At 39.8% G+C, this 15,114-nt stretch overlaps 1 protein-coding gene and 1 long non-coding RNA gene across 7 annotated transcripts in view; both read right to left on the reverse strand.

The window, feature by feature from the left end:
• Positions 1-807: 807 nt before the first annotated feature.
• On the reverse strand, positions 808-2,851 carry LOC132882925 (uncharacterized). The gene is made up of 2 exons (XR_009654265.1): positions 1,787-2,851; positions 808-1,706 (listed from the first exon to the last, which is right to left on the reverse strand). It is a non-coding gene; the product is annotated as an uncharacterized LOC132882925 (long non-coding RNA).
• A 1,067-nt stretch (positions 2,852-3,918) lies between these two features.
• kita (KIT proto-oncogene, receptor tyrosine kinase a) overlaps positions 3,919-15,114 on the reverse strand; it is a 51,470-nt gene continuing 40,274 nt past the window's right edge. For 5 of the 6 annotated variants that reach the window (XM_060917387.1, XM_060917385.1, XM_060917384.1 and 2 more), the window contains 5 exons: positions 10,929-11,051; positions 10,193-10,304; positions 5,010-5,109; positions 4,482-4,587; positions 3,919-4,385 (listed from right to left, as the gene is read on the reverse strand). In XM_060917387.1, coding sequence (XP_060773370.1) covers positions 4,212-4,385; positions 4,482-4,587; positions 5,010-5,109; positions 10,193-10,304; positions 10,929-11,051 — 615 coding nt within the window. In that variant the 3' untranslated portion in view covers positions 3,919-4,211. Of the gene's footprint in view, positions 4,386-4,481; positions 4,588-5,009; positions 5,110-7,617; positions 8,785-10,192; positions 10,305-10,928; positions 11,052-15,114 lie in introns of those variants that run through there. The other variant, XM_060917388.1, reaches the window with a different exon arrangement.

Below are 15,114 nucleotides of genomic sequence, written 5' to 3' on the forward strand. Positions count from 1 at the left end.
TGGCCCTTAACCTGATTCTGACCCCAACTTCCTAACAAGGGATATATGGGGAAAGAATAATGTACAATTCTCTGCACTGTATTGTAAGGTACACTATATGGTCAAAAGTATGTGGACAAACATTTATCACAAAGCTGCAAGCATACAATTGTCTAGAATGTCTTTTTATTCTGTAGCATTACAATTTACTTTCACTGGAACTAAAGGGCACAAACTTGTTCCAGTATGACAATGTACCTGTGCCCAAAGTGAGGTCTATTATGGACCATGGTGTGCCAAGGTTGGAGTGGAAGAACTCGAATATCCTGCACAGAGTCATGACCTCAACCCCACTTTATTATGACCTGGAAGACCAATTGCACCCCAGGCCTCCTAACCAACATCAGTACCTGACCTCACTAATGCTCTTCTTGCTGAATGAGCACAAATCCCCACAGCCACACTCCAAAATCTAGTGGAAAGCCTTCACAGAAGAGTGGAGGGGGGACTACATCTGGAATGGGATATTCAACAATTGCATATGGCTGTGATAGTCAGGTCTCCACAAACTTTTCATTATATAGTGTAGTATATGTGACAAATAAAGGCTTCTAGTATTATGGGAAATGGAAAGTGAGAAAAGGTTGAGAATTGAAGATGTGAATGCTTGTTTTATAAGAAACAATCTGTGTTTATTTTAACATATTTGTTTTATCTTGTGTTTTCATTTTCCCCATAATTATAACTGAGGCCAAAGATATTAAGTTCTTGTTTACTTTATGTTAACTTCATACAAAGACCACAAAAGACTATACCAAGCTAAATCAGTTATTTTTCAATTGTTTATTTACAGTGAATAATAAGACATGGCAGACACACATGACAGGTCTTACACAATAAATCATTTAAGAGATTTGAGAAAACAACAACAACAACAACAACAACAACACAACAACAACTTTAAAATAAATATACAATGATGAAATGCATAGAACAAACTTTCTCTTCAAGGGACAAGAGAGAAAAAAAAACTCCAATAATTTGTCCAAAAACAGACAACAAACCTACTAAGATAATCCATGCATTGTCATATTAGCACAGAATGCTTTACATCAGTTTACATGTGATTAGATGTTTGATATACTGTATCCTAGGTGTATCAAATGTGAATGAAGTTACACATCTGCTCTAAGGAATTAAGTCACCTGTTATGTAAAGACCTTAATGTCAATGGGTGGGACTAGTAGAGTAACATTTATGCAATGGATATGCAAAGTAAATATTAAATCGTATGAAAACCACACACACAAAAAAGAGTTGCACTTAAATGTTTACAGCATTAGCATGAACGTACCACATTACCCTTTACACATATTACTACAGAGCAAGCAAAAGCACATGAGTGGTATCATATCCACAAACCAGCAGTTTATGGTATACAGTGTATCTGACAAGCAATATAAACGATAGTTCATCAGTACTCTGGTGTCTTACCAGCAAAATGACCTGCATTATGCTACAACGAACACACACACACACACACACACACACACACACACACACACACACACACACACACACACACACAAGTGCAGACAGATGCCCCTCAGAACAATGTTGCAGTGTAGGAAGAGAGTGAGAGGGAAGCGGTGGAGGTGGGATAAAGAGCGGCTGGGATCTCCCCAACTCAAACGCCCTGGAAGTGACACTTCCGCTGGAGGAAGCAGCTGGACACAAAGAACAGAAAGGGAGCTGGGAAATCAGCTACTGACGAGTGCCTAACTACTGATGTTACAACTTGGTCTACCTGGCATGGTCTGAATCACTCAGTCTGTTGCTCATAGTCTTAGGATTCTGATGAACTCTCCATCTCTAATGCAGGGCTGCTCTTTTCCCAATTGGCAGGTCAACAAGGAATGAAACGTGCTCATTGGCTCTCCCTCAGAGCAGCTACCCCTCCACTGGTGGATCCACTTAGATGTCTCCCATTGGCTGTTCCTACGGAGACCGTGCACCCATTGGCACCCATTTCTGAAGAGCAGTAGCTTTCAATTGGCTCTTTCCTCAATAGCAAGTTTCGTATTGGCAAAAGAGCAGAAGTCTAATCTAAGTGTTAGCTGTGAGGCACGACAGTTGGTATTGTATAGAAAGTGATAGTGTTCGCCGACAATGATGCCTAACTCTAATGTCCTAAGCTTGAGTGAATATACTCTGCACACTTATTGTTCATATGCTGTATGTAATGACAAAAAATGGTGACTTCTTTATATACATGTGAACAGAAATGATACAGTACAGCATCTTTATATAGACAAGCTTCAGTAAAAATGTACATATCTACAATAACATATTACTTTGCCTCCATATCAGCATCTTATAAGGTTAAAACTGGTGTCTCTTGAAACATTTCTCTGTTCCTCCCAAAATATGCAAATGCTACTGAGCTCTTCAACTAACCCTAAGTCTAGGCAACAGGACCTAAACCACAGACAAATGTACGTGTGAAATGTGAGAAATTCACTGATGAAACACAATAGACTTTGTCTTAACAAAATTTATACTATTCAGCCATGTCTATGTAGAGACAACAGTAGAAGTAGATGAGTAGAAAGTGAATTGATATTTTAAAAACTAGTCTTTTTTTTAACCAGCTTAACTATGCCAGTTTACCTCTACTATTTTGCATTTGAGAAGCCTGAAGGACTGTCAAATTTGTTTTTCAAAGTTTCACACAGCACAAGACAAAATCCTTCACATAACAAACCAAGCATAATACTGATCTTAAAGTTGAAATGTTATTCAGCCCAAAAGCTCATTGTTTGCTCTTTAACACTTTGAGATGCTACTTAATTTGGTTCCCTGAAAAATGATTGAGGAACCCCCCCCCCCCCCCCCCCCCCCCCAACAAATCAGAAATCCAATAAGAAGCATTTTCTTTACATTGTAAAAACAGGAAAAGCAGAAAAATGTCTATGACTAAAAAACTACTTAAGAAAAAGAAGTGTCTATACAGTATGTAGCTGTTGTGTTCTTATACTCATTGCAGCTACCAGGAATGTAGAGACCAGAGAAAAACAACATGCATTTGACTAATTTTTAAGCTGTAATTTGAATATAAGCAAAGCATGGTGTCAAAACTGTACTCAGTCTTCAACTGAATAATACTGAGGCAGTGTATCTCAACTAAACTGTCATAAAGCTGTCTAAACCCATCATACCAAACACAATACCAATATGTGCTTTCAAAAAGGAAGATTCCAGGACATATATGTACTGTATATACTGCTAAGAAAGAGCATCTACATCCAAAGTAGTGACTGATCATATATTTCTTTAAAAAGTGCTTTTCTAGCCATTTGCATTGACCTGTAACTCAAGGACAAAGGCATGAGGCTCTATTTGTTTGTCAGCGCAAGCATAAATTGCTGGTTAAAGCTGGTACATTTGGTTGGGTGCAAGCTGATTCTATCAACGGTAATAAACCCATTGTGGGTTCATTCTGGTGGAAAAATGCATGTGCATTACTGCCCCTATTGCCCCCTTTCATCACAGATGCAGGGTTGAAGACCATTGTCTTTAAGCCATGTCCTAGTTCTAGTTCAAGCCCTAGTTCCTAGTTCAAGCCATGTCCAAGCAATGTCCTAGTTCTAATGACTGGATTTTGGATTATTGGCATTCAAAAAAAAAAAAAAAAAAAGGGCGTACGCATTTGTATTCAAGTCTCTGCATTTTTGATTTGCACTGCTCTATGCCACATTAACCACTCATGCAGATGGTCATGAAAATATAAAGTTTTAAACACTGCAATCTTGTTTTAAATGTGTATGCACTATAATCTCACATATAGAGCCTTATATATAATAAACTTTGTTCCCCAGTACCTATGCAGAGTTAAAAGTCGTACCACTAAAGGACAAGGTTAGGCCTGTTGAGCAGAAGTGAAGGTGTCAATGTATTTATTGACCCTACTAGAATATCAAAGAAATATTAGAATTCTCTCTAAAACTTCCATGTCCCATCATCCCACATCACATGATCCTGAACCAATGGGGAAAGAGTGAAATTACTCTGTATATCATTCCCCTAAGTACATCAATAAGAGGAAGAGAGTGAGAAGATGATGTGACTTTCCTTCTGCCCTAAAGACTGATCCAGGTTTCACTTATTTCACTCAGCCTGGGTTTGTCTGAAAGGCTTACAGTCTTACTAGCATTTTGGTGGAGGGTTTTTTTTTATGCACGTGGCTGCCTGGGATCTGCTTCCTCCAAAAAAACATCATCACTGGACAGTAAAGGCAGAGTAGGAGTGCTGTGACCACTTCCTGAATTACGGTGTGAAGAGTGAGAAAAAGGCTCCTCACGGGGACTTGTGACGACAGGCAATCTAGAGCTGAAGTTCAGATAGATCTAGACAGAAGGGAAGAAGATGGGAAACATTTGCTTTAGGCAAGTTGGCAAAAGGCAATTGAATACTAAAGATCTGTGTGGACATAAATGCCATACATGTTTAGTGCTGTCTGAGATTTGATTTTCAACCTTCTCCACTATCTTGCCAAATGATGGTCTCCTGGAGGGGTCTGCATCCCAACATGACTGCATGATTTCATACCTAAAAAAAAAGGCATATACTGTATTCTGAACATAACATGTATATTATATGCTGTAATATAAGAGGAATGAAAAATTTATACTAACAGTAACGCTGATTTGCATCAGGCAGCACAACAACAACTAAATGTTGATTATTCATCATAGTGGTTCAACAGTTAAGGCTCTAGTTTACTAAGCAGAAGTTCAGGGGCTCAAGCCCCAACACTGCCACTTATTGGGCCCTTGAACAAGGCCCTTAATCCTATCTGCTCCAAGGGTGTCCACCCTCTATGACCAGTTGGGTTTTAATCTTTACTTAACACATACCATCATTTCATCTTGCCATTCCAGAGTAAAGATTTGTTTCAATATGACTTACGGTACAATGAAAATACCCTTACAGGAAAACAAATTAACACACTTCCACATCCACACACTTACATTTCAGTTGGAGCAAACTCAGGTGAATCCATTCGGTATCCCTCCTTGATCATCTTGTAGAATTTGGAGTCTACAGGTATACCTGGGTAAGGACTGCTTCCTGAATATTTCAAGCAATAGTACATAATTAAGTTCTGTTCCAGTTCCAAACTGCTATGACTTCTAATAACATTTTGAACACTGAAAAAATTGAAACCTAAAAATAAATAAATAAATAAAAAATAAATAAATAATAAATAAATAAATAAATAAATAATAAAAAAGCATAGTAGCTGTTAAAAACCTAATTTAGTGATGTGAGTGATCACTACAGTTTTACAATTTTCCCTCACTGCATAGACATTCAAGGGAGTTTTCTTACAAAAATATACACTCACCAGCCACTTTATTAGGAACACCCATCCACCTGCTGTTTTATGCAGTTATCTAATCAGACAATCCCTTGACAGCAGCACAATGCATAAAATCATGCAGAGACAAATCAAGAGCTTCAGTTAATGTTCACTTCAAATATCAGAATGGGAAAAATTGTGATCTTTGTGACTTTCACTGTGACATGGGTGTTGGTGCCAGATGGAATGATTTGTGTATTTCAGAAACTGCTGATCTCCAGGGGTTTTCACACACAACAGTCGCTAGAGTTTACACAGAATCAGAGGTGGACAGTAACAAAGTACATATACTTGAGTACTGTACTTAAGTACACTTTTTGAGTATCTGTACTTTACTTGAGTATTATTTTTTTTGGAAACTTATGACTTTAACTTCACGACATTTGAGAGACAAATATCGTACTTTTCACTCCAGTACATTTCTGTCAAGGTCCTCATTGCTCTTTACTATGAAGCAGCTTTGAAAGTGGATGTTTATTTATTTTCTTTTCTAAAACGTGATTGTTTTTTTTTGCAGGTGACACTGAGACAGCCTGTCAGTAATCACTAGGATCACATCAGGTCCACAAACTACATAAAATCAAGTTCAGTGATTTCTCAGCAGCATTATTTAACATGATCAGTTGATGGCAGAATGGAAGGAGGTGGTACTTCTGGGGAATGTACACACCCATGGCCATACCTAGAACCCATGTTTCAGTTTTCTGAAAGAATTAAAGATTCATTTTGTTTTAAATGTTTGCTTTGTTTGCCGAAAACAAACCACATCACAGCCTACACTGCGGAAGCATACTGAGGTATGTAAACGTTTTATTCCAAGAGAAAGCTTGTAATGAAGTTGTCTGTGCTTTTAGAACTAGCGATAATGTTGCAATAGCTATGCAGTCTGGTTAGTCAAATGACTTTCTATGGATTTGCCTGCCAGGTTGCCGTAGCTTTGTCCACGACTAACGTTAACACATAGCTAGTTAACTTGGACACTGTTAGTTAGCATGTAAAAACGGAGTTACACTAACATGAATAACGTTAACTTGTCTGAAGTCCTTTCAGAAATATATTTTAGCATAAGCTTGCCAAATAAACAGAATGTAGAAATATTTTTTTCTAGTAGCATTAGATACCTAATATGATTTTGAATTTGAAAAGAGTTTGCTAGCATGTCGGGTGGCGCTTCACTGACTAATGGCCCTTTTCCACTACCCTTTTTCAGCTCACTTCAGCTCGCTTCAGCTCACTTCAGCCCGACACGGCTCGCGTTTCGACTACCAAAAACCGGCACGACTCAGCTCGTTTCAGCCCTGCTTAGCCCCTAAAACTCGCACCGTTTTGGAGTGGGGCTGAAGCGAGCCAAACCGTGCCGACTGAGGTTGGGGGCGTGAGCAGACACTCCCCTGTGCACTGATTGGTGAGGAGGCGTGTCCTCACATGCCCACACACGCCCCGCGAGCGCGCTGGGATCTGTAAACACCGCAAACCCGGAAGGAGAATAATTATGAATTACGAGAATTTCTGAAGCCTTATGCGCCTCGCCTCATCTATACGCTCTTGCCAGTATCTGTCCGCGTTGTCGGTGACAACAAGCCACAGCACCAAGACCAGCAACACTAATGACTCCATGTCCTCCATGTTTATTGTTTACTACCGCTTAAAAGCTCACTGAATCAGTGACATACAGAGCATCGTGGACGAGTTCGCGGAGCGCAAGGCTCGCCGTATGCCCTTCAAATAATGCGCGCAGTAGGCTACTGATGTTTTATTATGAGCCATGTACAGTATGTCACCTAATGTTTTTTTGTTTCTGAGTTACATGTTCGTTTGAAGGACTTAATGTACAAAATAACATAGTTGCACCCCGTACTGTTGAAATTGGTAAACACAGTGCATTCAGTGAGGTTTGCACCGCCCTCCTTTTATTTCTGACTCTTCCTGTCACCGCTGCAACCTCTGAGCGCTCATTCGTATGCCCTTCAAATAATGTGCGCAGTATAGGCTATTGATGTTTTATTATGAGCCACGTACAGTATCCTAATGTTTTTTGTTTCTGAGTTACATGTTCGTTTGAAGGACTTGATGTACTAAATAACATAGTTGCACCCGGTAGTGTTGAAATTGGTAAACACCGCAGTTGCGGACATTTTGTAGCCTAAAATGATGTTATGATAAGCTTTAATAAAGGGCCCGGTCATTTGCCCCGCCCCCGGCCCAGCTCTGACTTGTTCCGCCACTGTCACTGATGTCACTGTTTGCGCTGCTTAACGACATCACGTGACGTCCACCCACTTTCGCTAACTCCACTCAATGTGTCCACCCACTTCCAGCCAGCACGGTTCAGCGCGGTTGTAGTCGAAATGCAACTCCAACAGCCCCGCTCAGCTCGACTCAGCTCGACTCGGCACGGCACGGCTCAGCCGCGTTTGTAGTGGAAAAGCGGCATAGGTAGCTTAATGTTAAACCACCATGATGGCACAGCATGTGTTCATTTTGCAAATTCACATTTCTGTCTTTGGTAACGGCATTAGGTTTTGCAAGCATTATGGCAATAATACAACAATGCATTGACAGAAAATGTACTTTTAATACTCAAGTATTTTTAAAAGCAAGTACTTCAGTACTTTGACTTAAGTAAAAATTTGACTGGACAACTTTCACTTGTATCTGAGTAACATTTGACCAGTGGGATCTGTACTTTGACTTAAGTAATGAAGTTGGGTACTTTGTCCACCTCTGCACAGAATGGTGTGAAAAACAAAACAAAACAACAACAACAAAAAGACATTGAGTGAGCGACAGTTCTATGGGTGGAAATGCCTTGTTGATAAGAAAGGTCAGAGGAAAATGACCAGATTGGTTTGAGCCGCCAGGAAGGATATAGTAACTCATATAATCACTCTTTACTACTGTGGTGAGCAGAAAAGCATCTCAGCATGAAACAACAGAAGACCACATTGGGTTCCACTCCTGCAGCCAAGAACAGGAATCTTAGAATCAAGATTCTATTAAAGTGGCCGGTGAGTGTATATACATAGATATTGGATGGAGATCCATTCAGATTCATCAAGGTTGATGGTAATTACTGAATTACTTTTTACTGCCCAGAAAGAAAAAGAAACAAACCAAAATATATCATGATAAACAACAACAACAACAACAACAACAACAACAACAAAGCCCCTTGATATTACTTTCAACACAAGCATGGCTATTGATTCATGGCTCCAAAAGAGCTTTCAAACATCTACTGATTTCTGTTTAGTCACAAAGCAATTAGTATCCATCCATTATCCATACCACATTTTTTTAACATATATATATATTTTTTTACTTGTATGGCTTGATATGTCCTCTTCTGCTATCCACTGTGCTGCTGCAAACAGGAAATTTCCCTATTGTGGGATAATAAAGGTCTTCTTATCTTATAGCCAGTTGGTCTAATCTTTCTAATCTACAGTATTTGGACTGTGAGAGGAAACTAGAGCACCCAGAGGAAACCCACACAGGCATAAGGAGAGCATGCAAACTCCACACAGAAAGGCCCACATTGACCACGAAGTTTGAACCCACAACCTTCTTGCTGTGAGGCAACAGTGCTAACCACTAAACTACTCACGATTTGCATCCCCAAGCCAAAAGGAGCTACCCTGTTCTTTTTGGCCTTTTCAGCTGCTGGAATGTAAGTCATTCTTCTCTGTTATACTATCTTTGATTCTGCGATCACTTTTGTATTGAATTCAGAACCATATGCATTTACAGCGGCGGCACGGTGGTGTAGTGGTTAGCGCTGTCGCCTCACAGCAAGAAGGTCCTGGGTTCGAGCCCCAGGGCCGGCGAGGGCCTTTCTGTGCGGAGTTTGCATGTTCTCCCCGTGTCCGCGTGGGTTTCCTCTGGGTACTCCGGTTTCCCCCACAGTCCAAAGACATGCAGGTTAGGTTAACTGGTGACTCTAAATTGACCGTAGGTGTGAATGTGAGTGTGAATGGTTGTCTGTGTCTATGTGTCAGCCCTGTGATGACCTGGCGACTTGTCCAGGGTGTACCCCGCCTTTCGCCCGTAGTCAGCTGGGATAGGCTCCAGCTTGCCTGCGACCCTGTAGAAGGATAAAGCGGCTAGAGATAATGAGATGAGATGCATTTACAGCATGTGGCAGATGCCATTATCCAGAGTGACAGACATTCATTGCAGTCTCTCTCAAACACTATCAAGCTAAAGATAATTAACGCACAGTTCCTCAAATACATGGAGTATGTGTTGCTTGGTCAGGCTGAGTTAATTAGACATGGTTGCATGTGTTTATCCATCCATCATCTGTAACCACTTATCCTGTGTACGGTTGCAGGCAAGCTGGAGTCTATCTCAGCTGACTATGGGCAAGAGGCAGGGTACACCCTGGACAAGTCACCAGGTCAATGCAGGGCTGACACATAGAGACAAGCAACCATTCACACCTACAGTCAATTTAGAGCCTAACCTGCATGTCTTTGGGGGAAACCGGAGCACCTGGAGGAAACCCACACAGACACGGGGAGAACATGCAAACTCCACACAGAAAGGCCCCTGTCAGCCACTGGGCTTGAACCCAGAACCTTCTTGCTGTGAGGCGAGAGTGCTAACCACTACACCACCGTGCCACCCTGCATGTGTTTATTTGAATGCATATTCTTAATAGATCACATTTCTAAACTCATCACTCTCTCCAGTGGTCACTAAAACTTAGCATTTGCATTAATAAATTATGTAACATTCGTAAATTCCTGTCTGTTAATTCACATCTGAATTGAAATGACTGAAGTGTACCTAGAGAGAAGATCTCCCACAGCAAGATGCCGTAAGACCAGACATCACTTTCGAACGTGTACACACACTCAAAGATACTCTCGGGAGACATCCACTTCACTGGCAGACGGGCCTGCATAAGATTGATCTGTTAGAATGGGGTTATTTCCCTAGTTGATTCACAAGTAAAGTTTTGACTTGCAAAGGATGTCTAGTCTCCTGTCTGTGTTATTTTAGGGTCAGTTTTATATTTAATTGTGCATGCTAAAATATAACTCAATACCCAGAACCAAGTTCAGATATTCATCAGACTATAGCATAGCTTCGTGGTATGGTAGTTATGTTAACTGAACTAAAAAGACACTCAGTCAAGTGCATACTGTACCTCCATCAAGCCACATATTTGGATTTATATCAGAATCTAATTAATTATTCCTTGGCTCCTGGCCCACCTTTCCTCAGAATTTCATCAAAGCCTGTTCACTACTTTTTAAGTTATGTTGGGAACAAACAAATAAACAAACAAATGGAGGCGAAAACATAACCTCCTTGAACAAAGTTGGTAGAGTTAAAATCTAATAGTTTATAAGTTCAAAGACTTCTAAGTGTTAACATTCACATTCTTGTTTATTTAAGATTTTACTCCTACCCCTTTCATTCATGAATGATTTTTATTATTATTTTTTTTAAACTAGGCATTTACATACAAAATAAAGAGGGATGAATCATAATTTTCTATTTCTGGAGCACAACTTACATTTCCCTTAACCACATAGTTGGAGTCAGTAGTGATATCACGGGCAAGTCCAAAGTCACAGATCTTGGCCACTCTACCTTGAGTGAGGAGGATGTTTCTGGCTGCCAGGTCTCTGTGAATACACTGAACACACACACACACACACACACACACACACACACACATGCACATGTTCCAATTGAGGTTTTAAATCCTATAAATAGTGTGTGTGCATTCTCATTTGCACAGAACTGCTATGTGGTCTGTTTATGAGACTGTTGACTTTGTAAATGATCTCAAACAAATATTTGTCCATCCTCTAGCTTGAAAGCTCAAACACATTCACTTTTAGTTCTTACAGATAGTTCGAATGGTTAACAAAATATGCCTAAGTAAACGGCTAAGCAACAGAGATTTGCATGTATTTCCTGAAAAACAACCTCAACCCAGACAGTTAAACAATGATTAATATAACTGACACAACGTTCTGGATACAGCTTTGAGTAAAGTCCTCATAGTGAAGAGGTAATACTAAACGGAGTGTCTGTTTGCACCTGGGTGAGAATAGGCACATGACGGCTATTCAGCTATTTACACCCAAGCCCCCTCACTCCCCGGCTCCATAAAAAATGTAAAATATTGTGTTGCATGCATGGTTGCATGTCACTTCATGACATAAGTTGAAAGCTACGTGTCTAGGGTTAGGGTCAGGGTTAAGGTTATAGTATCTAATGTGGGCCCAGGTGTAAATAGCATTATTGGCTATGGACACCGGGTTGCAAATAACATCTGCCATATTAAAAAATGTACACATCAGTAGTCACACTGCAGAATTTTTACACATTAATGTCAACATCTATGGGCAAGGTTGCCTAAATCAATGAGAAAGCCACTGCTCTCCAAAAAGAACATTGCTGCTCGTCTGCAGTTTGCTAAAGATCACGTGGACAAGCCAGAAGGCTATTGGAAAAATGTTTTGTGGACGGATGAGACCAAAATATAACTTTTTGGTTTAAATGAGAAGCGTTATGTTTAGAGAAAGAAAAACACTGCATTCCAGCATAAGAACCTTATCCCATCTGTGAAACATGGTGGTGGTAGTATCATTGTTTGGGCCTGTTTTGCTGCATCTGGGCCAGGATGGCTTGCCTTCATTGATGGAACAATGAATTCTGAATTATACCAGCGAATTCTAAAAGAAAATGTCAGGACCTCTGTTCATGAACTGAATCTCAAGAGAAGGTGGGTCATGCAGCAAGACAACGACCCTAAGCACACAAGTTATTCTACCAAAGAATGGTTAAAGAAGAATAAAGTTAATGTTTTGGAATGGCCAAGTCAAAGTCCTGACCTTAATCCAATCAAAATGTTGTGGAAGAACCTGAAGCGAGCAATTCATGTGAGGAAACCCACCAACATCCCAGAGTTGAAGCTGTTCTGTACGGAAGAATGGGCTAAAATTCCTCCAAGCCGGTGTGCAGGACTGATCAACAGTTACCAGAAACGTTTAGTTGCAGTTATTGCCACGCAAGGGGGTCACACCAGATACTGAAAGCAAAGGTTCACATACTTTTGCCATTCATAGATATGTAATATTGGATAATTTTCCTCAATGACTAAATGGCCAAGTATAATATTTTTGTGTCATTTGTTTAACTAGGTTTTCTTTATCTACTTTTAGGACTTGTGTGAAAAATCTGATGATGTTTTAGGTCATATTTATGCAGAGATATAGAACATTCTAAAGGATTCACAAACTTTCAAGCACCACTGTACAGTACACAGACATCACATGTTTTTCTGTATTTTGACTACTTTCTACATTGTAGAACAATACTGAAGACATAAAAACTATGAAATAACATATGGATGGAATTATGTGGTAAACAAAAAAGTGTTAAAAAAACCCAAAAACAAAATACGTTTCATAAGGTATTTCATAAGGCTTCATGAGGTAGTCACCTGGAATGCTTTTCAATTAACAGCTGTGCCTCTTCAAAAGTTAATTAGTGCAATTTCTTACCTTCTTAAATGCGTTTGAGATCAAACACTAAATAGTAAATAATAAAAAGACAGTAAAAAGCCCTATTGCACAACTATTCCAATCCATACATAAAAACTGCTAAACTAAGTCAAGAGAAACAACATCCATCATTACTTTAAGACATGAAGGGACTTAATTAATATAAATAAAACCATTGAATTTGAAGGCGTGTCCAGACTGATACTGTAGTTGAACACTACCTGCTTCACATGTGTACAGTACTTTGCAAAAGTCTTTGGCATATGCAAAGAAATGCTGTCGAGCAAAGATGCCCTTTAAAATAACAAAATTTAATGTTTTTTCATTTAAAAAGTATGCTATGAAGAGCAGTAAACAGTAGATAATAAACAAAACAAAGACAATATTTGGGGTGACGACCCTTTACTTTAAAAAAATAGACATCTCAGGTACAATGTGAAGTTTTATAAGGAAATTTTGTGTTGGAAAACTAATGTTTGGAAATCTAAAATGTTTATGTACTGAGTCAATAATGTAGAAGTCATAAAATAAAAATCTAGAACAACATTTTGACTAAAAAAATAGGGTGCCTAATAGGGTGCTTTTAAACAGAACGGTACACTATCCTATTCGTGTAAACTTTGCAATGGTTCCTTGCTTTTATACTGTGTTTTATTGGAACTGACAGCATGTTTCAACCATCAATTTTATTTCTTTAAGTTTAGATAGGCTTCAAAGATTTTTTTAAGAAGACTACTGGGATGCCTAGATGTCCCAAAAGATCTACAGCAGAAAAAAAACAGAGCAACTACAAGCCTCAACAGCAGTTAGACAGGTGATTTCAATCAACCAGAAAATAAAGATCAGCACCATCTTAGCTCAGTTCTGAATAACTTCCCCTGTAGTATATCTACCAATGCATATTTTAAACAGACTGCAGGTAAGTTGCCAACTCTGAATATGCACCATTGATTTGCAAATAAGGTATCAGATATCACTTAAAGGATATGGGACATGAAACATAAAAGCACGCTACATCAGTTTCTTTCCATTAAAAATATGAATTAATTGCATCAACAAATACAAAATCATCTATTAAATTCAGCAAAATCGTTATATTCGTGATGATTATATGGCATTTCTGCTCGACTTCCGATATGCATTTTTTGCAACCGGAAGAGCCGCTGTCACGTGATCATACGTCACAAAAACTTTCGGGCACAGCACAAGCGGGTAGATGAATGGAGAAGTGGATGACAAGAAAATTGTTTTTATAGTCTTTAAAGTACATTGGACATCATACATTGGACATCATGGTGTATTGTGCTGCTTATAGTTGCAATAATTCCAATGGGAAATGCCCTGGAGTAAGTTTTTTTACATTCCCCAAGGACCCGAAGCTGAGGAAAGTGTGGGCTCACCTGCGCATGCGCAGTAGGCTTCGCGCATGCGCAGTAGGCTTGGTAGGACAACTTTACGGAACACCTGTTGAAAAAAACTTTGCACCTACTGTTTCCCACAAACTGTATTCAGACCATTTCACTGAGGATTCTTTCAACATTAATACTCAGGTACTGAGCGATATTAATTCATGAAACATGAAACAGGAAGCATAAGGATGAGAAAAAAAAACCAGTTCAAATCGGGAAGCCGCGCACACCTGTGCCAGGCTGCACAAATGCGCGCAGCTTCCCGACCCAAACCGCCTCTCTCTCATCCTTACACTTCATGCCTCATGCTCCATGAACCAACATCGCTATTTATTTTTTTTTAATCGGATCTGCGCGATTCAGCCGTGAAAAAGGCGGCATCCGCCGAAAGGCGCGCTATTTGCATCCCTGCACGGAGGCTAGGGCAGGAATATTTTTGTTGATATGAGTGATCCGGTGCGATTTCGCGACCCCCCTGTTGAAGACCTCTGCGCTAAGCGACTGAAAGCCGAGGTAAGGATTAGTATTATAATTTTGGGTATATCAATTATTCATCTCATCTCATTATCTCTAGCCGCTTTATCCTTCTACAGGGTCGCAGGCAAGCTGGAGCCTATCCCAGCTGACTACGGGCGAAAGGCGGGGTACACCCTGGACAAGTCGCCAGGTCATCACAGGGCTGAACACATAGACACAGACAACCATTCACACTCACATTTACACCTACAGTCAATTTAGAGTCACCAGTTAACCTAACCTGCATGTCTTTGGACTG

The sequence above is a fragment of the Neoarius graeffei genome, chromosome 3 (genome assembly GCF_027579695.1).
Source record: "Neoarius graeffei isolate fNeoGra1 chromosome 3, fNeoGra1.pri, whole genome shotgun sequence".
NCBI classification, from domain to species: Eukaryota; Metazoa; Chordata; class Actinopteri; order Siluriformes; family Ariidae; genus Neoarius; species Neoarius graeffei.